The 24,190-nt window shown below is 37.6% G+C and overlaps 1 protein-coding gene across 1 annotated transcript in view; it reads left to right on the plus strand.

The window, feature by feature from the left end:
• Window positions 1-1,902: 1,902 nt before the first annotated feature.
• Window positions 1,903-24,190, plus strand: part of tacr3 (tachykinin receptor 3) — a 55,412-nt gene continuing 33,124 nt past the window's right edge. Inside the window, exons 1-2 of the mRNA XM_002934762.4 lie at window positions 1,903-2,545; window positions 19,431-19,616. Of these exons, the coding sequence (XP_002934808.1) occupies window positions 2,106-2,545; window positions 19,431-19,616 (626 nt within the window). The 5' untranslated portion in view covers window positions 1,903-2,105. The remainder of the gene's footprint in view (window positions 2,546-19,430; window positions 19,617-24,190) is intronic.

Consider the following 24,190-nt stretch of genomic DNA (forward strand, 5'->3'; position numbering starts at 1 on the left):
ATCGCATAAGTCAGTGTAGGACTGGCCAGAAGGGATGACTTTGACGTAGTTGGCCAGCTTGAAGGATATTGCAATGTATAGACAAACAATCCCTGTTTTGTTTAAAGGGGAGGGCATTTCTTAGTAGCTTAATGCACAGAATGTCTTAATGTCTTATATATATTGATAATGGGTGAATGCAGAGGATCTCTTGTTGTTGTCTATATGTATTTTGTGGTCACAACCTCATTGCACCCCCACCTAATGGTTTAAAATTTAGTGGTTGAGCACAACTTTCCCCTTTTTTGCTATAGCCATTATAGGCACAATAAGTATGCTGGGAGTTTAAATGACTTGTCTAGGTCTCAAGGAGTTGCCACAGGGAATCAAACCAGGGTCCTTAGCATGAGATTCCACCTCAAATGCTGATCACACAACCTCTAGGCCAACTCCTCCTTCCAAAACAATCTGCCAGGGGAACTATAGAATAACAAACAACATGTTGAAGGTGGCGGTAATTCTGGGGTTCCCTTGTATCTATGCATGCACCTATGTGAATACATAAACACAGGCTGTGTGGACACATTGGCACACTGGCAAGCCCATGGAAGTGCATGGAACATATTTGGGTGCAAGCACCTTTTATGAATGGTTTCCATGTTAACCCACAACAATTTGCAGTTTTGCCTATTTATCATGTAACTACAGCGCAAAATGGTCAAAATTACCTTATTCTCATAGGCATATACGGAAAATATGGTGACTGGCAGACCACTAATAGTGATGGGCAAAAATTTTCGGCAGGCATGGATTTGCAGCAAATTTTGTTTCCATTTTGTTCCACCAAACGGGCACAAAAAAATGTTTTTGATGTGTGTGACGATTTTGAATTTGACTGCGTGCCCTCTTTGCTGCATTTAAACACTGTATATACAAGGAGTAATAGAAATTCTATGACCTAAAATGCCATACTGAAAACCATTAAAAGCAGATAAACACATTTAGATGAACTGGCAGTTTAATCACTAATAAATATGTCCCACAGAATCCAAGCTAAGTGGGGAAGATGCTCTCATAATGTAGTGCAGCACATCATATACTTTAAATGGGTGTAGAGTGCAGATATTTTGCAAATTACTTTGTGCATTGGCCTCTAGGCAGCTGTGTGGCATTAAGTATGTGAGAGTGCATGTTAGAGTTTTAACTTGGGCATATCGCCATGTGAGTATCCACTAACTACCTGGAGAGGGAACCTTAAAATAACTGGCAATTTGTTGTTACCAGGCTATGTGGAAGCGTGTTTAATTAGTGCTGTTAACTACACCAGATTTAATGCTAGGCATACATTTAGTACACCATGTGCAAAAGGTATAAGTGATCATTGTGTACCCTGCATCTATACTGTAAATGGGCTCCAGGAAACCCAAAATCACTCCTACTCCTCAATCCCAAATCTATTCCCGAGATCTTTACTGGTACCATCTCTTTGCAATATGCTTTATGATATGTTACTCTGAGTTACTCTGGAAATGAAAACGTGAGAGTACTTGAACATTTGACTGTATAAATTCAGCACCACGGATAGCCCTCCAGAGTTGTTAGTATCAATAGACCATTTGCTCTCCAGCTCTCCAAGAGTTAACTAAAATATGACATGTAATATAAATGCAGTGATGCAGACCAAAGGAAAAGAATGGCAGCAAGTGACAGGAACACAAGGCTGGCTTTGTTGCTGTGTCACAGTGGCACTGCCCTTACCTGCTTATGTGTGAGTAGCAGAGGAGCAGCACTTTGCATGCATATCCCAGACCCCCTCCCTCCCTATGATTTCACTGAGCTTTCCTAGACATAGGAGGACCCTTTTCTATAAAAGGCTCACACCAGCTGCTACGTTTTGTTCTAGCTCGAAGCACATTGGGAAGAACTTGCTTTGAATGAAGCGCAGTTCTTGCCAAGCTTTCAGCTCTTAACTGTCACAGTGAGCTTTTTTTTAACTTGTTACCCAGAAAATGCTCAGAGCTTTTAGCTTTCTATTCAAGGATCTTCTATTTATATTACTGCATTGAAGTTGAAAAGCTTCAGCCCAGCTATACAGTTTGTTGGCATACTGAACATTTAAAGAAAGAATGACCTCCATGCCCACAAACCTCACTACTGGAGAAGTAATTGGGATTTTTGCACCTCTGGGGGAAGGGGTGTTATGGCCGAACAGCACTCAGAGGAATGTGAGTTCTCCCGTGGCTCACAAGTTCGTGCAGCCTCCTTGGCGTATTGCCCTGTGGTCTCTGGCTTATGGATCCATGGTAGCTGTGGCTGTGTTCGGAAACATCATTGTGATTTGGATCATCCTGGCCCACAAAAGAATGAGAACTGTCACCAACTACTTCCTGGTGAACTTGGCTTTCTCCGACGCCTCCATGGCAGCGTTTAACACACTGGTGAATTTCATTTATGCCCTGCACAATGAGTGGTACTTTGGAGAGGCTTACTGCAGATTTCACAACTTCTTCCCTATCACATCCATATTTGCCAGCATTTACTCCATGTCTGCGATAGCAGTTGATCGGTAAGCTATGATGACTTTGATGACTTATGATGATTGATGATGATAATTGCATATCCTTTTTAATGAACCTTGTTGGCTAAATACATTGGATTTATTCATCGCTGCCCCAGAAACAAGAAGTTGGGAAATTGCACTAGTTTAAGATCATACTTGCTGTAGTGGGAAATCTGTATATCATGTATTGGCACTGTAGATGTTTCAGTTACAGGGCACACCTCCAGCTCAATGTTCAGAAGACAAAGATAACATATATTATTCCATCTAGTGTACTGCTAAAATGTATCCTTTATTTTTTTTTTTTTTTTTTTACTTTCCTCACACAGCTGCATAGAGGGCAAAGGCAATGCACAAAGTAATATACAAAATCTGCGTGCTTTACCCATTTAAAGTATATGATATACTGCACTGGGAGCAATTAATGCCCTGCTTCTGATTCTTTACATAAAGAGAGGCTGTAGCTATCTCCAAACACAATTTTCTATTGATCCCCTTACTGAAACTGCTTGTGGATTCGCTAGTGTTAGACTGTGCCCGCTGTCATGCTTTTATAGATTCGGCAGGAACATGTGTAGAGTTAACTGTTGCTTCATTCTCCAGAGAGTGAATGCAAATCCAGAATGAGCTGCATGTGACAAGGGGCCAGCTCCGCTCTGCCTAGTGATTGATTATTTGCAGTGATGGCTGAATAAATGAAACATGCCAAAATGAATTAGGGCAAAAATGACACATTGGTGGAACTGGTACGTTGCTCTTTGTGAGCAAACCTGATCAGGCGCATCCATAGCACTTGAGGGATTTGATTCTTACAGCTAATCCAGTTGACTCATTCAAACAATTTACAGAAACAAACCAGATCCTTTTATACTGAGTTTAATCCCTAGGAGTCCAAGTGAAAATTCCATGTTAACATCAGAGCAATTGTAAGTTCTCTCTTTTATTTATGAAATTCTAAATTAAGATCAAATGGGATGGGACCCTAGAGGGGCAGAATTTTGGGGACCATTCACCTGTAAGAAAGGTAGAGATGTGGGTGTCCTCCTCCCCTGAGTGTTCACTGATATCATATGTTTATGTTTTTTGCATATGCCTTCTGTAGTGCACTAAACATGTGCCCACCACTGGAGCTGGCATAGTAAATAGCCCTACCTAACAGAATTTGCTTGCCTATATTGAACACACAAAGGTCTAATAGGCAGGCACACCTCTAGCTCCTATATCCAGCATTATTTGTATGTGATCTGTATGTTTTACGGATACACTTGTATTCTACAGTGCCTTGCATAATCCAGAGCTGTCTAAATATGTGTTATTAATAATAATAATAATAGTAACTACAAACTGCTAGTATTCCAGGGTTCACTGCACAGATAGAGGGAACATTAATCTATCACAGGCAAGATTTGCAAGGCGATATGCCCAGGGAACAATTCCACCTCTTTCCTTATGCCAGAAAGCTGTGCAAAAGTGGGCAATGCAAAATGTAATATGCACAATCTCTACATAGTCCATTTATAATATATAATGTACTTTCTCATATATATGGTATAGTTTAGCCCACACAAGTTGTAATTGTGTCTAGAATGAGGAAGGCAGGAAAGATTGTGCTAATCCTTTACTTCATCTGCAATAAATTGTATTACTATTTCACTTTGTTCATTAAGCCAAACAATACAGAATGCCATATTTGCTTTAAACCCCAAGTCCTACTACCACCCAGCATGCAGGCTAAACCACCTAACAAAGCATGCTAGGAAAACAGTGGATTATGGGCAGTTTGCAGATGAAGTATGCCGTTTGGTATTCACACTCAAATATACCAAGCAGGTGAAACAGTTTACAGTTACCTACAACTTTTCTACCAAAACAACATATAAAAAAGTACTAAAGAATTATCTCTTTATAGTCTGCTTAATGTAGTTTTATAATGGCTCTTTACATATAAATATGACATAAATTATAGTTATTCCATGCACAAAGAGTACAGCTGCATAATAGGAGTTATTAACACCCACTCTCCTTTTCATATGGATTGTGGTATTTCTTCTTTCTCCCTGCCAGTATTATATAATATGCCCTGCCTCTGTAGCCTCCTGCTTATATGCAATTGGAAATAAATTGGCATCTGTGTTTCCCTTAACCCTGTCACTTAGTCCTTCATTAACTGTTCGGTGCTCTTTCCTCTACCACCTCAATGGGTTTTAAAAAACCCCCAGGAGACAGCACCACCACAGGGCTGCACAGTTTGTTCATTTCAGAGAAACCTATTGATGCTGATGAACAGAATGTTAGAAAGGTAAGAGTTAATGCAAGAATCAGCATATGTATCAGTGAGGAGATACGCACCACCAGGAGAGTACATGGAAGCGTGGCTGGTTTGGCAGGGCTCTGAGGAAAGCATGAGAATGAATACACAGATGAAGACCACTATTTTAGGGTAAATGTTACCAACTGCCCAGTAATAGCAGACTATAATGAATGAAAAAAAAATATATTCTTTCCTGGCTCTCCCTACCAAGTGCTCAGCTCTTTCACACTGCACCCACCTACTTCTGCTGGCAGGCAATCCCTGCCAATCTTCTTGCAGGCTGGCATCAGAGACCAGTCAGAATAAATCAAAAGCTCTTAATTTAGGAAGTTGTACTTTACAGTATGCCTACTTCTATTAAAATTGTTTTAGAAAAGCAGAAATCATGTAACATGTTTGCTGCTGACTGCATTAATACCTACTGCAGCGGATCCCCTATACCTGCCTGGGCACTAGGTATCGATCAATGTCACCTAGTGCATAATCTGGCTCTGCATCTATAGCGGCTTGAGTAAAGCTCCCCATTCCATGTGACATTTTAATCTTCTGTAACATGAAAACAATCAAAGCAATCATCACACCCTCTGCTTTAGCTGCTGTAATACAGAGCTCTCCAACCTGATAAACTACAACTGCAGCAGTATATCCGCACGCTGGAATTGCCTAAACTAATCCCTTTCTTCAGGATTGTGAAGCCCATTGAGCTTCAGTGATGTGCACAGTCAGGAATGGAAACGTGTCTACGTTCAGTCAGTGCTGTTCAGGAAGTCAGTCATGTACTTAAAACAGAATAACATTATTTTTATTATAGTCACGTTATACAGTACAAGTCACAGAGCTTATCCACGTGGCAGGAGAATATTAATTACAATGGATGTTGAGATTTAACAGCTAAAAAGGGGTGTTTATTTGGGTATTTGCATTCCTCGTACATTCCTTCTTGTGTATTCATTTCTGTTGCCTTTTTAATAAAACATGTTTTATTGGAGTAAATAGTGGCACTTGAATATTCAGCTAATAGTTGGTGCCGACCAAGAACTTGATGACCTTCTCAGATTCCACCAACATCTGTCAGGGGTTTAGAACCCACAGTCTTATATGCACATTCATAAGTAATACATAGTAGGAGAAAAAAAATACACCAGCGCATTTCACATTCTATAGTACCTCTCTCAACATTGTTCCTGTTTCTGATCCCTGGCATCACTCTAAGGGGCTGATTTACTAATCCACGAATCCGAATTCCGAATGGGAAAAAATCGGATTGGAAACAAACATTTTGCGACTTTTTCGTATATTTTGCGACTTTTTCGTGAATTGTCGCGACTTTTTCTTAGCAGTTACGACTTGCGCGAATTGTCACGACTTTTTCGTAGCCGTTACGACTTGCGCGAATTGTCGCGACTTTTTCTTATTGAGTGCTAGTAAACGGCGGGCAAACCTTTCAGATTTTTTCGCAACGGCTACGAAAAAGTCGCGGCGGTGATGAAAAAAATCGCAAAATACCGATCATTATGAAAACAACGCATTCGGACGCTTTTCGGACGTTCGTGGATTAGTAAATCAGCCCCTAAGTGCCTGGTATGGTCTGTGGTATATAATGGCATCATTGGTGATGATATATGTTTATGTGCATGTGTCATTATAAAATACCTGCACATTTTAGGGGAATCAATACTGTCACTTATCACCATCAATGTGCCATCAATAACACCCTTTGCATTGTGGCTAGGTAAGATGGAAATCTGTGCGTCTGTGACCCTTAAACCTAACTCCTTACTAGTGATGAGCAAATTGTTATGGCAGGCAGCGAAATTCCGCATTTCAGTATCGCCCATTTCAGAGAAATGGGCGCAAAATTTTACAGCGGAAAATTTGTGGTCACGTAAAAAAAAAAATATGCAGGCACATTAAAAAAAAGTTGCGTGCATCAACAAAAGTCACGTGCATCAAAAAAGTTGTGTTTAGCGTATTTCTGAGAAGTTTTCTGAAGTTTTGCACATTTTTCGACGAAGGGAAAAGGGACAGATTCGCTCATCACTACCTCTAACTTATTGTGGTGTTTTATGTACTTTATTATGGTGTTAAAGGAGTCCATGCATTGAAACAGCCCCACCCTGCAAACTCTACAAACTCTGTATTCTTAATATGGCAAAAATGTGGTTTACCTCTGGTTCTTACCGCATCTTGATTTTGTTCCATAAAAGAAGAAAAGTATTTATTAAAAAAAAAACTCCTACTTGCATGTAGGGTAAGAGTTCAGAGGAAGGATGCTAAACCATTAAGTCTTAGGGTTCTGGGTCTGCAGTGTGCCACTAGTACCTAAACATATAAATAATACACTGTTAGTGTATCTATTTGATGATAGCCATAATGAGATTGGCTGGAAGAATTGTTGCCAATCTCATACAGTATGTGAAAAAAATGAGAAAAGAGAACCAGGAATACAAGAACATAAATAATATATACAAAAATTAAGTAGTAGAAGTAGTTTTCAGAAGAATCCCCTAGTGATCAAAGGAGGGTAATGCATATACTAAATATAAACTCCTGTACTACTCAATATTGGTTACAATTTTGTTTTATTTGTTTATTTCAATCCATTAAAAACATTAACAACTCCATATCACTAGCCTAACACGTTTCATGCTTACCTGCACTTAGTTATTTGTATATACATAGATGAGTCTGCCCTGCAAATGCTAGGATATAGGGGGGTGGGGATGGAAGTAATTTGTAAAATGTCAGAGGGCTGTGTTTTTGCTGTTGCTCTTTTGCTCCACGGCATCAAAGCAACTAAAGACATTCAGCACATTAGATGAGCCTTCAACACTGATGTTTTAAGACAATTTAAAGTTCTCTTTCTATCTGATGTATTTTTTATTAGGTTGATAGTTGGCAACAATCAGGTAACAATTAAAAGAGGTAGTTCCGCTAAAAAATTTTTAGGGGGCCACTTACTAAACGTCAGATTTATTTTTTTTTAACCCAGGCAACAGCTAGGAGGTCAGAGTGGAGAATTAATAGCAAAGGAATGAAAAAGGACAATCAATTAAAAATTAGAATAAGAGTAATAATAAAATGAAATAATCACAGCAGATCAACTGAATAGCATCAAATTATAGAGAATAGGAAAGCAACTTATGTTAATATAGAGATGAACATCCCCTTTAAGTTTTTTCAAACTGGAGAATTTCACACTATCGTAACTCAAAAAGTACAAATAAAATAAAAACCAGCTGCAATCTACATCATGCTAAGTTATGTTTTACTCTTAATTATTACCCTTCAAAGAGCAGTGCAGAAAGATGTCTTTCTTATATTTAATTCTGTAAAAATATGTAGTCCCTATAGCAGTACAGATAATAGGTAGGTAGATATGTATAAATAGAATAAAGATTGCTTAGTCACTACTGTTCTGTGCAGTATTTTTTAATACTGGGTCTATTGTGTTGAAAAAACTAACCAATTTGTGGCTGTAAAGGGGGAGGCAGTGCAACTACAACTCACTTATGCTGTGTGCAAAAATAGTAAAAAAAGGACACCAAAAGGTTCTTGCAGCAAACTCAAACAGAACTGATTTTATTGATCAAGACAATTGATGCACAGGGAGAAGCACAAAACAGGAGTAGAGCAAATGGATTGTCAAGTTCAGTGCACAGCAGAGCATAGATGCACCACTGCAGAGAGTAGTTTGGGCAGTAAAGTGGTGGATCCCATACAGCAGACATGGATCAGGGAGAATAAATCTAAGCCTGATACCCTTGTCACTACTGTGGTCCCTTCACTAAGGCAGCAGAGCCTGTAAAGGAGAATACTCCCTGCTATCTCTACTGTTTGGAGCAAAGAAGCTGCTCTTTCTAGATAATTCTGATCTGACTCAATTTCCTAGAAAGCGCTATAACGTATATATCTGTCCTGCACTAGCTAATCCTCATCACAGGGTTCCTGCTCTCTGACTTCACTAGAAATGATGGTTTTCTCTAGGGCCAAACACTTCTAAGCCATGCGGAACCTAGGCTTCCTGGAGCACATCCACACAGATCAACTGTTGAAGGCCAAGAAGGAAGATCCACCCCTAACCAAACACTATATTAAAGTGTGGCACGAAGTGGTCATAAGCTATGGGCCAATAATATAGCAATATGTTAAAGGGAAAATAGGTACAGGAGCTTCTGCACAGTAACAATGGAAATAAGAAAGGCAGGGTTCTAAGCTATAGGGATTGTTAACTCTACACAGTTATTGGCTAAAGCATTCTAGGAGCCTTTTGAGCACTACTGAAGGTCATAGGGTGATGTAATCTTAGATATTAATGCAGTTTGGCTACACATAGATGACAGAGATCCAACAAGCTGCACTGATGTGGATGATTGGCAGACGTACAATTCCTGTCCCTTTCTGAGTCATCCAGTAGCACAATACACACATCACTATTTGACAGATCAGATGTTTGACTCACTAAATTTCTTGGCGGTTGAGCCCATGCACACACTTGAACCATACAGTTCAGATAGAAATTTGTTACACTGGCATGTATCCGACCAGCTTTATTGTCAAAGCAAGTACATTCGAGATTAGGATTCCCACAGTAAATGATAACATTTTTCCTAAGGCATTCCCTGTGGTGAGACTTAAATGTGTGCCCTTTGTTTAGTGAGACACATTATTTGGCTCAAGCAGAACATTTCCGTCAGCAAGAATGATTAGTGCACGTTATGTGGGTGACATTTAGGTATTATGTGAATTGCATTGAGAATAAAATACTTTTTGTCTGTTTCTACTTATTTTTTTTTCATTTTAAATGTTCACTACAAAGTGAATTACATAGTTACATAGTGTTGAAAAAAGACCCGAGTCCATCAAGTTCAACCCTTCCAAATAAACCCAGCACACACAACCTATACTTACCAATCTATACTATCACATACATAAACTATAAATACAACCACTAATACTAACTGTAGATATTAGTATCACAATAGCCTTGGATACTATGCTTGTTCAAGAACTCATCCAGGCCCATCTTAAAGGCATTAACAGAATCTGCCATTACCACATCTCTAGGAAGGGCATTCCCCAACTTCACTGTCCTCACTGTGAAAAACCACCTACGCTGCTTCAAATGAAAGCTCTCTTCCTCTAATCTATAGGGGTGGTATCTGGTGCATTGATTATTTTTATGGGAAAAAAGAACACCCCCTATCAGCCTATAATCCTCTCTAATGCATTTGCACTCTGCACTCTCTCCAACTCATTAATATGAGAACTTCTGATCCTATAACAGACAAATTTTGTGTGGAACACCTATACTGGGCAGGTTTCTGCTGACCAAAATAGGGATAAAAGTGAGAACATTGAGAATGTGCTACAGAGCCAAATGGATGTAAGTAAATTCTACTATTGACAGAGACACATGTGAGGTTAGTGAAACTTCCTACCTTGAACATATAAAGTGGGAGTAAAAAGCCACTCTTAGGGGCACATTTACTAATCCACGAACGTCCAAAAAGCGTCCGAATGCGTTTTTTTCATAATGATCGGTACTTTGCGACTTTTTTGCGAATTTTCACAACTGTTCGAGCTCTCAATACGAAAGTTGCGACAATTTGCGAAAGTCGTAATGGCAATGAAAAAGTCGCGACAATTCCCAAAATTTGTAATGGCTATGAAAAAGTCGCGACAATTCGCGCAAGTCGTAACAGTTACGGAAAAGTTGTAACGGCGACGAAAAAATCGCACAAAATACGAAAAAGTCGCAAAATGTTCGTTTTCCAATCCGAATTTTTCTCATTCGGATTCGGATTTGTGGATTGGTAAATCAGCCCCTTAGGGACACCTCACCGCAGAAACAATAAGATGGAGATCAGGGAATTGTCAAACACATGACTCCATATTTAAGTTTCACTCAGAGGTTTAAAGAGGTTTTACTCACTATATGTTTTCAAGTACAGGTATAGGATCTATTATCCAGAATGCTTGGAACCTGGGGTTTTCCTGGTTAAGGATTCTTTCTGTAATTTGGATCTCTGTTCCTTAAGTCTACTAAAAATCACGTAAACATTAAATAAATTCAATAGGATTGTTTTGCCAACAATATGGATTCATGCAACTTAGTTAGGATCAAGTACAAGGTACTGCTTTATTATAGAGAAAATAAACCATTTTTCAAAATTAAAATTATTTGCTTAACAGAGATTCTATGGGAGATGGCCTTTCCATTATTCAAAGCTTTCTAAATAACCAGTTTCCACATAAGGGATCCTATTCTTGTACCGCCAAGCCATTACCAATGATCCTCTATTGCCCTACAATTCACTGCTTTGGTTGGTTGGAATTTGGTCCAAAGGAAACATCAGTATTTAAGGATAGAATACATTTTAACTCCTAGGTACATACAACTGTGCACCACCTTCGTAGAGAGGGATCAGAGGGTCCAAACACTCAAAAATGATGTTTACATTCGCTAAGTAGAAGAGATTTCCATGTCTTGTGATCCTGCGGCGGAATCAGTTCCATTACATTTATATACAGTTCACTCCAATTAGTTGAATAAAAAATGCTGACCAGAAATAAACTTATTCTTAATTATACTTAATATTTTTTTTCTCATATATAGCTTGGCAGTAAAGTACATGAAAGCACCAATTATCTTCAAAACATTGCTTTTTATTTTAAGTTTCAAAGATTAGAAGATTTTTTTCTTAGCTAGTCCATTCTATTTTCATGTTACTTTTACTGTTAAAATAGCATACCATTAGCTTTGTACTTGATTCTGCCATGGGTGTGCAAACACAGTTTTGTTAGCTGGTTGCTATGTATCATTAATATAATACATAATGATAAAAAAGATAATTATTCTTTGATGTGACATATTAGAGTGTAATTTAAATAGTTTGTACCAGGTCTTGTATCCCAGAGCAGCCAATCATTAGGTCACCTGGTTGAAAACAAACATCTGATTGGTTGCTATAGATGGTGGACCACATGGTTTAGGTCACTGGATTGTTGTATGTCCACACCATTAGTGTCAGGTGATCTCATGCTGAGATCTTCTTTTATTTTGGTCACTGAACAGTGACTTTTAATGTATCATTTCAGTTGATAGAAAGACTAGAAGAAAACTGTGATGTAAAACTGGTGATACATACTAGTGAGGAAACATTGAAATGTATCAATGAGGAAACAGAATGCTGAGAGAATAGAAAATATGGGGCTGGGGACCATAGCAAGACACACTGCTGGGGAGACATAGCTGGTAGAGAGACAAATCACTTAAAGCTGGCCATACATGTACCATGGCGATTGTTCATTTAGCTGACCAGTTAGGAAATTTCTGTCGGATAAAATCTGTGCATGTGTTGTGTATCTGATGATATTCTTGGGGGAGCTATAATGCATTTACAGGAAGTCACTTTCATGTGATTGGTGTCTGCCAACTATTTCATGTTCAGAGGAGACTAAAATGGAGACTAAAATCTGAACATGTATGGCCACCTTTAGGCAGAAACCACTGGAGAGAGGGGAGAGAGAGTTGTGGTAGATAGCCAACATGACCAAGGGTGCAATGTTGTGCAGGAAGAAGTGGGTCTGCTGGGAAGAATAGTTTTAGACAGAGGAGTTCTTAGGTACAGTATATCTTTGAAGTACCTTAATAATTCACCACTGCTCATATTATAATAAATATGTAAGTATTCAAATATATAATTACAATGGCCTCAAGAGGATAAAACTGTGCCAAGTCACACAATCAATGTATCACTGCTCTCCGGGTAATACACAAGCTGTTTTGAGTGATAGTTTTTGACATATCAAAAGAAATGCTTGATACAGAACAAATCAACAGTCCTGAGCTGTAAAGTCATTGGGTACGTAGGGAAATCAATAGTCAGCACTAACTCTATTCTTTATCAGACATACATGGCAGGAGTGTAAGTGCTCTCCTGCACAGCAGAAAAAAGTTAATAGAATTCTCTTTGTGTTATCATGAAACACTGTGTCAACCAATTGCAACTGTCATCATCACTTTCAACATAACCATTTTTATCTCGAAAGTTGACATAAAAATGTATATATTACCACTTGTCTGATAGAAGCACAATGCTTCATATTAATAGCATACTTAATGCAGACAGTATCAAGGCTGCTGATAATTGTTGCTATAAACACACATCTGTTACAGGACTTTTCTCTGTGTTTATATCACAAATGCAGCAAGGCTCAAGTGGTGTATCAGTGCTGCATGAGTTGCACTTGTGTATTTCGCACTTGCCAACATGAAGGATCATTGTATCTGTACAATGCTGTGCAGTCTACAATCAGTCATTATATTTGTGGGGGTAATTAAATCTCTACTTAATTTTTATGTTACTTTTCTCCAGTCTAGCATTTGTCTGATATTTTTTCTCTTTGCCAAATTTGGACATCATATGCCACAATAAGAATATGCCTGTATGAGAGAATATGTAAATACATTGGGGGAAATTCACAAAAGTGGAGATATCCCTTTTTGGAGTAAAAGTGGTGATAAAGCTGGTGTAAAACACTTTCTCCATATTCACAAACAGAAATCCGCCTAAATTCCGACTCAAGCGCCACTTTTCAGTTTTAGGAATTAATCTTTTTAATTACATTTATATGTCATTTAAACAACATTTTCCCTAACATTTTCAAAATGGTGTACAGCTCAGTGTAACTCTGTCAGATCAATTCTTAGATCTTCTGCTTTGCTTTGTTTCACACAGTCTTCATGTCACACCTCTTGTAGGGACACCATTGGGGGATCATTAGCAGATTTAATAAGGATTAGCAGCATTTTGTCAGGGGATACGTTTCAGTCTAACAGAAACCAAAGGACAACAGCTGCAAACATTTTTATAAAATATTTACATCTTTTCCCTTGAGCCTCCATTTTGTGATTGTCTCTGTGCTTCCTCAGAGATCACTTGAAAGGAAATAAAGTGCTTAAAAAGTTTTTTTTTTAAAACATATAAGTTAATAAAGCTTCTCCCGCAGAATCCTATATTGAAATCCATTTTTCAAAAATGCAGATTTTTTTTAATTTAATTTTTAAATTTCACATGGGGCTAGCCATACTCTTCATTTCCCAGGGTGCCACAGCCATGTGACCTGTGCTCTGATAAACTTCAGTCACACTTTACTGCTGCGCTGCAAGTTGGAGTGATATCACCCCCCTCCCAGCAGCCGATCAGCAGAACAATAGGAAGGTAGCAAGATAGCAGCTCCCAGTAGATATCAGAATAGTACTCAGTAGTAAGAAATCCAAGTCCAGCTTGGGACTCCCCCAGTTACATGGAAGCAGGATAAACAATAGGTTACCTGAAAGCAGTTCTAATGTGTAGCGCTGGTTCCTTCTGAAAGCCCAGAATCAGGCACAATGTGCTGAGATGGCCGCCTACACACCAATATTACAACTAGAAATATACATTTGCTGGTTCAAGAATACAATTTTAAATAGAGTGAATTATTTGCTATGTAAAGAGTGTAATTTAGAAATAAAAGTGCACCATAAAAATAATGACATAATGCCTTTAAAATGAATTGTGGGTACATGTTTCTGTAAATAGGGCACAAGATGCCCATAAAAATGTATTTTAGGGATTGCATCATTTCAGGCCCCAGCATAAATTGTCGTACTTGCATACAGTTCATCATAGCAGACTGGACAGATACAATGGCACTCAATGTGACTGTAAGTGCAAGGAGGTTATTTTGATGCAAATCCTTACCCAGGATGCTGTCAGTAAATACATTTCAGTCCATTTTAGCATGACTGCACTTGTGGTCAAATTTTGTGAGAGAAGTCAGAGTAGGCGACTTAAAGTAAAAGCAGTCACAACGGCCCCAGAGTGATGTAAACAATGAAACCTATCACTGTATAACTGGTCAGTTCCACCACTTTTAGCACAATAAATTGCTTTACCTTGGCAATGGTCTTCCAATATATTGTATCTTAAGTGGCACAGACATCTGTATTATCACAGACTCCTGCATGGAAATTAATTCCCATTCAGCCACTTCAGAGATATTCACCTCAGTACCAGTGAAGCCAGTGAGACTATTGTGAGAATGCTGTGGAAACTGACATTAAAATTCCACTCTAAGTCAATGAATTGCAGGCAGCCTGAATGTGTTTCTAAATGAAACTTAGAGCTTAGATGTGACAGTTTGATTTAGGGAAAGCTGTCCAACTATTACGGCTCCCAACAACAATAATAAATCTTTGCCACTGAGCAAGATAGCACTGATATATTCATCATTTTTTCAGTGAAGTATTGTCTTCCAGACTGAGATACTTTTTTATTTTACTACATATTGTGACTCGTTTACATCTGCAAGTGCAGGGGACAACTTGCACTTTTCCCTGCAGTGAGTACTTTAAAAATGCACTCCTTGCTCCACTTAGTCCTTCTTGCATTCTACTCTGAATAGGCGCTGCTATGCCTATTGACGCAGTGAAACTCTGGAGCTACCATGACCTTCGGACCAGGTGGCAGTTTCAGGGTACCCTCAGTGCCCTGCATCAATAGATGCAGTGATCAGTGGCAAAGGCTACAGAGAGAGGGAAAACAAATGCCACACCTAGCATAATATGTCAGATTTTGGGAAAAAGATAGATAGTTTTGAAAGTCCAAGGATACAAATAGTTGACTATATCCTAATTCTTGATTGTATAACATAAATGCCTACTTACAGACCTCTAGCAAAGGGGAAGCGTATCAGATCAATCCCAACCAGCAAGTGTCAAAACTCCTCTCCTATAAAGCAATTAAACAGCAGGGGCAGTGCCCATAGTGTAATTTATTTTATTATCATAAGAAGTTAAACAAAGCATTGCACTTATATATTAAAGTGTCTTGAGCACATTAAAAGTCTTCGGATAGAATTGGCAAGAGAGAGTAAAAGGAGAGACCTTTCATTTGTATCGATAGATGCAGCATACTTGCACTGAAAGAATAGGTTACATACATCACTTGCCCATTGAACACCAGAAATGACAGAAATAATACCAGACAGAATTCGAAAATATTCAATGCAATTATACCTGATTTGTGACAAAATGCACATGCAGTTGCATCCATTTTGGATAACTGGGCAAAACTGTGGCAGGCATAGTGCAATGGCCTCATTGCCGCAACAACGCTGGAATCGTTGGAAAAAACAGTGCTTACTGGACCTTGGTAAATAAATGTGCCCTATTGTTCTCAGGTATAAGCAAACAACTTTTATTTTGATACCCTTATGCCTTATATATGCTGTTGTTCCACTTAACGGTTCTCATCTGGAAACTAAGAAATATAGTTTTGCAATTGTAGAAATTATTTTTCCTAGCCCATTAGTTAATGTAGAAGGATTAATGGTTTTATTCATCACACTATACTTCAGTTAGACAAAGCAAGTAGGCATCTCAGTGACACAGATTTATCTAGGGCAGTAGTGTCTCTTTTCAAATCTCTACTTATTAATTACATAATTAGTACAACATAACTGCTTGAAAATAACATTTATATAAGAGACTATTAGTATAATTACTGAAAGTCAGCTAAATTCTACAACATATTAAATGATGACCCAAAAAGCCAATTTTAATATATCTGAAAAGTATAAAGTGCATCAAAAGATGTATTTTTTAACTAGAAGATTTTTCTGATCCTAAAGGAATATACTATTTAACATCAGAATAGAATTTTTTGTGTTAAAAAATTGGCATAGCCAACTAACAGTGACTAAAGCAAACACAAAGCTTGATCAATTAAATTAAGATTTTAAGCCAATTAATGTTGAGATTTGCTTTTTTTTTACCTCAAGCTCAACAGTTGATAAATTGGTCTTATAATGCTAGACGCAACATCTTTATTTTATTATTCATGAGAAATAGCAATTAACAGGAGAAACAGAAGGGAGCGGTTGGCCCAAGGCTTTTCAAAATGGGAAGTCTTGAAAAAATCTCAGTTGTACAGATTAATGAAAATGTTTATATTATTCTTTATATAGTGCTTAGATATTACAACCTTATACATCATCCACATCAGTCTCTGCCTCGGCAGCGCTTATAGTCTAAGGTCAAACACACACTTTTTTTTTTTTTATTTGTTGACCTGCCTGTATTTTTTTTGGAGTAGGGGTGGAAATTGGAGAAAACCAACACATGCATAGGGGGAACATCCAAACTCCTAGCAGAAATTGACAGGATCAAAACTAAAGACCCCAGCTTTGCAAGACAGTTATACTAACCACTGCTCCACCACACAACTCCTGTTTCAAAGCAAATCACACAGGGACATTTATGAATGACAAAATAATGAGAATGGGAATTTTCAGATACAGCCAGTACAGAGACCATTAGAGCAACATTAACTTAGTCGGAACTATCTGTCTCTAATTTTTAACTTCAAATGGAAAATGTGAAGTCCCTTAATATTTATTGTCATGCAGCAGTGTGATGGTGAATAAAAAAAAAGCAGATGAAAATATAATATATATCAGAGTCACATTTTATTACATGCCTGTCAGTTCTGATGAATGAGTAAAATACTTGGCTGAAGAGGTTTCTGTATTCTGCAAAGTTTAAGCCTAAGGTACAACAATGTGAGCAGGAAGTTACTTATGGGATGGCAGGCTACATGCTTCTTGTACCTTAGAAGTTTCAGTACAAATACTGGCATCCTTTTTATCTTTAATTTAATTTTAATTTCTTTGAAATTAAGAAAGCCTTTTTTGCCAATAACTTCTGTTGTAAATTAGTTTAAATATGACAGACTGATTTGCACTTCTAGCATTAGGTTTAACTGTTGTTTTACTTAGAATATAATTACTGCCAGGTTTAAGAAAATTATATCCAGCTATTTAAATAATAAGCCAAACTTTTATACTGAAGGGGAAGACATTGTACAGAAAATATTAGGTTTTATGGTTTATACTAAATGAAGGTTATTTTATTAGTGCCCTGATTATTTAAGTTGACTTATTTGGGGTCTTAAAGCCACTATACTGCCTATTTTTGATGACTTATTTTATGAGACCAATTACTGCACCAGCTGTCTCTTCATCTGGGCTGTAAGGACCAATAGATAGAGCCAACATAAAAGTTAGCTTGAAAAATGAAAAATGTGCAAACATGTTCTTAAACATGTTCTGAACTAATCTTGTTCTTATCTGTTGCATTGTACCCTGCCTCCTTTATGGACTACCCCCCCCCCCCCACACACACACAGACAGGCTGTTATCTGGTTCATTGCTTATAATCCTTGTTTACATTCCAGTTAAAGCCCAAAGATAAATTTGAGAAGCTCTGCATTGCTGATGAAATATATATAATATAAAGAGCAACATGTATTTTGTATGTATGTATGTATATCTTTATTTATAAAGCGCTACTTATGTACGCAGCGCTGTACAGTAGAATACATTAATACAAACAGGGTGTTAATAAGATAATAGATAAATACAAAGTATAATAAATACAGATAAATACAGCAGCAATAAGTTAAGAGTCGAGGACACAAGAGGAAGGAGGTCCCTGCCCCGTAGAGCTTACAATCTATATGGGAGGGGTAACTAACAGACACAAATAGGCAAATATAAGTGCTGTAGGTTTTGCATTTTTTTTTTGCATTTTGCATTTGTCTCACCTTGTAAGCCTTGTTGGTTATGCCTACACAGCTACTGCCTTACTTAAAGCTAGCCATAAGCTCCTTTATGCCTCCCATAGGCTACCAGAGTGCCTGATTTAGAAGAGCAATCCAACCAGCTAATAGGGCTCATTCATTAACCTTGACGCAGTGTGCAAAGTGCAATTTTGTGTGCAATCACCATGTGTTTTTTCCACTATGTACCGTTTTTTTCACCAAAATTCCGGCATCATTGCAGACACAAACAGGCAATTCTTTTCATGCAATGGCCCTGCACCTACTACACTGAGCACAACTATTTGGAAGTGCAAGGAATGTATTTTGACACAAGTGCTTTCCTCATTAATGCAACAATTAAAGGCAATTAAAGGTATCATGGGCACAATTATGAAGTAATTGTACATTTTCAAACAGACACTAAATAATTCCAAAGAGATAAAACAAAGTTTTATGTTTAATGCCTCTATTTTATTGTTAATCCCATTTACTACACTCAAAAAACCACCAACAACATAACACCTTAATATACCATGACACAAGCACAAATGCCCTAAGCCAAACATTGTATTACTGTAGTGCCATTCAGTACATTGTGATGGGGAAAGGAACTAGGGAACATATGGCTGGAACTCTGGGCTAACATATAGATTCACCATCTATTAAGAGATCATTACATACATAATATAACAATAACCCTTGCAATAACTATAAGTTTAAGTGTAATGCAACTTCACCAGCATTGTTTACTTTTGTGATATAAATGGAAGATGCTATATTTTTTTATATTTTTGTCATCCACAACAGCGAAACAATGACTTCTGGTGGTCAAACAGGTCATAAAAAGTACTCAAATGCTTGAGTGACTGTACAAAGCTTTTCTCAGACAAAGTTACATATGTTTTGCTTTGAATTTTATATCTTCATACAGATACATGGCTATCATTGATCCTTTGAAGCCAAGACTTTCTGCTACTTCAACAAAAGTGGTCATCGGAAGCATTTGGATATTTGCCATTTTGCTTGCCTTTCCTCAGTGCCTCTATTCCAAAATAAGAGTGACACGAACCAGGACTCTATGTATGCTGGTTTGGCCAGGAAAAGATGAAAGACTTACGTATGTATAATCACTTGTGCTTTAGTTTTATGTATTATTGCTTGTTTCAATTTTGCTTTAAATATCAGCTCTATCCACCTTATGCCTTATGGTCCCACAAGGATAATGGTCTCAAAAAAAAAGATTGGCCAGTTACTATTGTACTGTGCCTGTGAGCATATTCTATGCCAGATCCACAATAAGATATTGGCTGTACAGACATATCCAGATATGTGTACTCGGAGGCATGGATAACTATCTGTTATCCATAAAAAATGCTTTCATGAAACCTAATGCATGCTATGCTAAAAAACAGCAAAACCCATACTATATAGAGTATTCATGTTCTTGAACATATGGTAAATTAGTGAAGCAACAGCCACGGTCCTATAGAGTTACAATTCTATTTGTTAAAATGAATGAGCTCATGACTGAAAAACAGAACAGGTTGCAATAGTATGTGCTCCATATGTAGGTCTAACTATTGTCTGCCAAATGTAGAGAAACAAGGGCCCCTGGGATGAGGTTTCTATGGTACCAGCAGAGAGATTTAACATATGCCAAAAGAAACAGAAGCTACTGAAAATTTTTGTTGAAATATTGTGACTTGTTTAATTATGAAACATTACAGATGTCTCATCTAATTAATGCACAGACACTGAATCTACTTTTAGTTCTCAAACAAATGTATATAGTCAGTAAACCCAAGCTGCAGTGGCTTTCTCATCTAGGTTTTTACTGTTATAAGGTACTACAGGTATGGAACCTGTTATCCAGAATGCTCAGCATCTGCGGGTTGCCAGATAAGGGATCTTTCCATAATTTGAATCTTTATTAGTGATGAGCAAAAAATGAGTGAATCTTTCAAAAGATTTGCGAAAATTTGTGCATCAAAAAAATTGTAGTGTGCGTCAAAAAATTACGCACGTTCCAATTTTTTTGATGGTCACGGCTATTTTTTTGACATGCTTGACAATTTATTGTTGCATGGCGAAACAAATCCGCCCGTGGTCAAACGCAGAACTTGGCCACGAATCATGCCTGCCGAAAAATTTCGCCCATCACTAATCTCTATTAATTAAGTCTTCTAAAAAGTCAAACATTAAATAATCCTAATAAGATTGTTTTGTCATCAATAAGGATTAATTATATCTTAGAATCAAGTAAGGTAGTGTTTTATTATTACAAAGAATAAGGAAGTCATTTTTAAAATTTTAATTTTTTGATTAAAACAGATTCTATGGGAGATGGGCTTCCTGTAATTCGGAGCTTTCTAGATAACTGATCCCATACCTGTGCTACTTGCTCCCACATAGAGATTAGCTCAGATGAGAAGATTTTCATTCATCCAGGTCATGGTATATCTAGTATAAATAAATCTAAAACAACTGGACTCGTTAAGTAATCATTGAAGAAATTTCACTACTCATCCGAGCAGCTTCTTCAGTTCAACTGACTGGTATGGGAAGTCCTCAGAATATGTACTCTTCCACTAATCCAATCACAATGGCACTTTGTAACTCTTCAGAAAGGTGACACCTGAAACTCACAGAGGTGTGAATGCCGTGGAGTTATTTGAAAGGATTACTAAAGTATCATGCAACTCATCGAAACAGGTGTTACTTGTTAGAGTTGCATGAATGGATGTGTGAAGAGTTCTGATGGTAATATAAATGTGACTCCTGCCTTCCTTCAGGACCTGATTTTACATTTTCTTCCTTATGATGAGAAATAAAAATGTCTTAAAACAGAACCCTCATTTCATAGGTGACATATGTGATTTAGAATGTAACTTCCCCTACTGGGTATAACACTTGGGTTCTGCCAGGCATAGAAAGAATGTTACTCGTTTGTGCGTAAAACGATGGAATTGAAATATGTTTCTAAAATTAGCCATATGACATGACCTACAGTATAGGTTGCCATGTTGTAAAAAAAAGAGTACAGGTAAGGGACCTGTGATGCTCGAGACCTGGGGTTTTGTGGATAAGGGGGTCTTTCGGTAAATTGGAACTCCAAAACTTAAGTCTATTAAAAATTAACTTAAACATGAATGAAACCCAATGATATTCTTGTGTCTCCAATAAAGATTAATTACTATATATCTTAGTTGGGATCAAGTACAAAGTACTGTTTTTATTATTACATAGAAAAAGGAAATAATTTAGTCTATAGGAGGTGGACTTTCTGGATGGGCTTCCCGAATAACAGGTTTCTGGATAACAGATCCCATACCTGTCCCTTGAATATGATGAAAGAGATGAAAAAGAATGATTACTCCTCTCCTTAGCATTCCAGTCATTAAAGGGCTAGGTCACCTTCAGATCAACTTTTAGTATTATATGTACAGTAATGTCCTATTATTAGCAACTTTCCAATTAGTCTTCATTTTATAGCTTTTGACCTATTTGCTTTCTTCTTCTGCCTTTTTGAATGGTGCATACTGACCCCAGCAACCAAAAAACAATATCTCTGTGAGGCTACAACTTTGTTACTTTTCCTATTTTTTTCTTGTACTCACTTAAATTATTCACCTTCTGTACAAGACCTCTTCTATTCATCTTCCAGTCTCTCTCTTAAAGGACATGTAAACCCCCCCACAAAAAAAATGTAATCAGTGAACAGCCTCTTTTAAATCTTTCAATACCTGCCACACTGGTTGTTCAGAGGTTAATAGTAAGGTTGCAACATCCCCTTAATCAATTAAATTTGCTTCTCCTCCTGTAACCCACTCGGCCCCCTCCCTCAGGAATTTGCTTTGGCTGTTGGCTTGTGGGCATGCTCAGTTGTTCTAAACTCAGATTACGAAACACGCCCCCCAGTCTAGCAGCCAGTAAAGAGGTGGCATTGCTGGTTCCCATAGAAACTCAGCTCTAGCTCTCAGCTTCAATTTTTTTCTCCTAACCAACTCTTCTGAGCTCAGCTCAAACAAAGCAGAAGTTTTATCAGAGAGTGCCTGTGTGAGTCTGTATTCTTGATGAAATGTATGCTGAATAAGGGTCTGTGTGTGTATGCTGTCTGCAGATTTAAATATATCTCATTATGTATCAAAGGAAAAATGGCCACCAGGTGAATGCTGCTATTTGCTTTAGGAAAATGTGATGGTGCTGGCAAATGGAAGGGATATATGCAGTACAAATAATGCCATTTGGGGGGGGAGACGTGCCCAACTGATATACATTGTAGGCAAATGTAGGCTTTACATGTCCTTTAAACTGTTGCTTGGATGCTAGATTGGACCAAAGCAAGAAGATAGCTGCTGAAATTCCACTAGAGATCTACTGAGCAAAACGCTAATTAATTCAAGCCCCACCAAAAATAAGACCAATAAAGACCAGTTTCAACCAGAATATCCAGACTATTACTGTCTACATCATACAAACAATTAATTTGAAGGTGAACTATACCTTTTAAAGGAGCCGACTACCTTCATATTAACCTCTAATAGGCTGTAGATACTGGTATTCAAACACAATTTGCAGTTGCTCTCTATTTTTTTGTTTCTTTAGGTTTTTGTATTTGTTCATCAGCTTTCCAGTTTAGCAATGTAAACTATTATCTGGCTAGACTGGAAGATGGATTAGACAGGCTTTGAATAGAAAGATTAGAATTCAGCAATATTTATGACAATAAGGTTCAGGACTTTATAGATCATCCTCGCTCAGTCAGTGACCCTGGCAACCAGTGTGAATTTCAGGCCTAAGAAAGTTAAAATAAAAAGCCATAAAAATGAAGACAAACTATAAATACAGTATCAAAATATTTAAAACATGACTGACCCTTTGACTGATGGAAGGAGACAATTGATGCTGTTATCAGCAAGTCCATTTGCTCAGAGAGCTCATCATATAGTATTACTGCAACCTATGAAATTTTTTATATAATATTAATACCACTTTTATGACTTGTGAATGGCTATTTAAAGGTTTTAGAGCAATATAAGAACAACTATGAGGGGTCAGTTACAAAGTGCAGGGTTGGGTGCAAAATGCAAATGACAGGTGCGCCACCATATTATTTGCACTTTTGCACCATGGGTGCAGATCTTTGTGATTAAAAATGAAGCAAATGTAAATTAGGCCCATGTTTATTTTTTTTAGCCACTCTCAGCCTGATGTTTCTACAGAGTTCCAACTATGGGGGTGTCACTACAGGACCCTATTTGGTTTTAGGGGGACTAAAAGAATTCCCTCAGCTGTTAATTAGCAAAACAATTACTTTACAGGGACATTATTCTGACCAGTATGGGTAGCAGTATTTTATACAGAGAGGGAAATTTAGCGTTGAACTACATATCCAACATTTGTGCAACTCCCTACAGCTGTAAATACTTATAGTGGTTACTATTACAGCTTATACCCCATGATTCTAGGCATCCACAGCTAATAAAAAGGAACTGTGTTGAGCATGTAGACACTGCATGCTAATAAATGTTCTAGCCTTTAGCTGTTGTGTGACTTGGGACTAAGGCTAGTCAGTCATTTGCCCATAGTTAGTGACATTGTTGCATTCGGGATTATACAATTTATATGGTAGAAAGATCTGAATATTTAGTCAATTTATCTGGATGCAGAAAATAACAGAAAGTGAACTAA

Source organism: Xenopus tropicalis, chromosome 1, assembly GCF_000004195.4.
Source record: "Xenopus tropicalis strain Nigerian chromosome 1, UCB_Xtro_10.0, whole genome shotgun sequence".
Lineage (NCBI taxonomy): Eukaryota > Metazoa > Chordata > Amphibia > Anura > Pipidae > Xenopus > Xenopus tropicalis.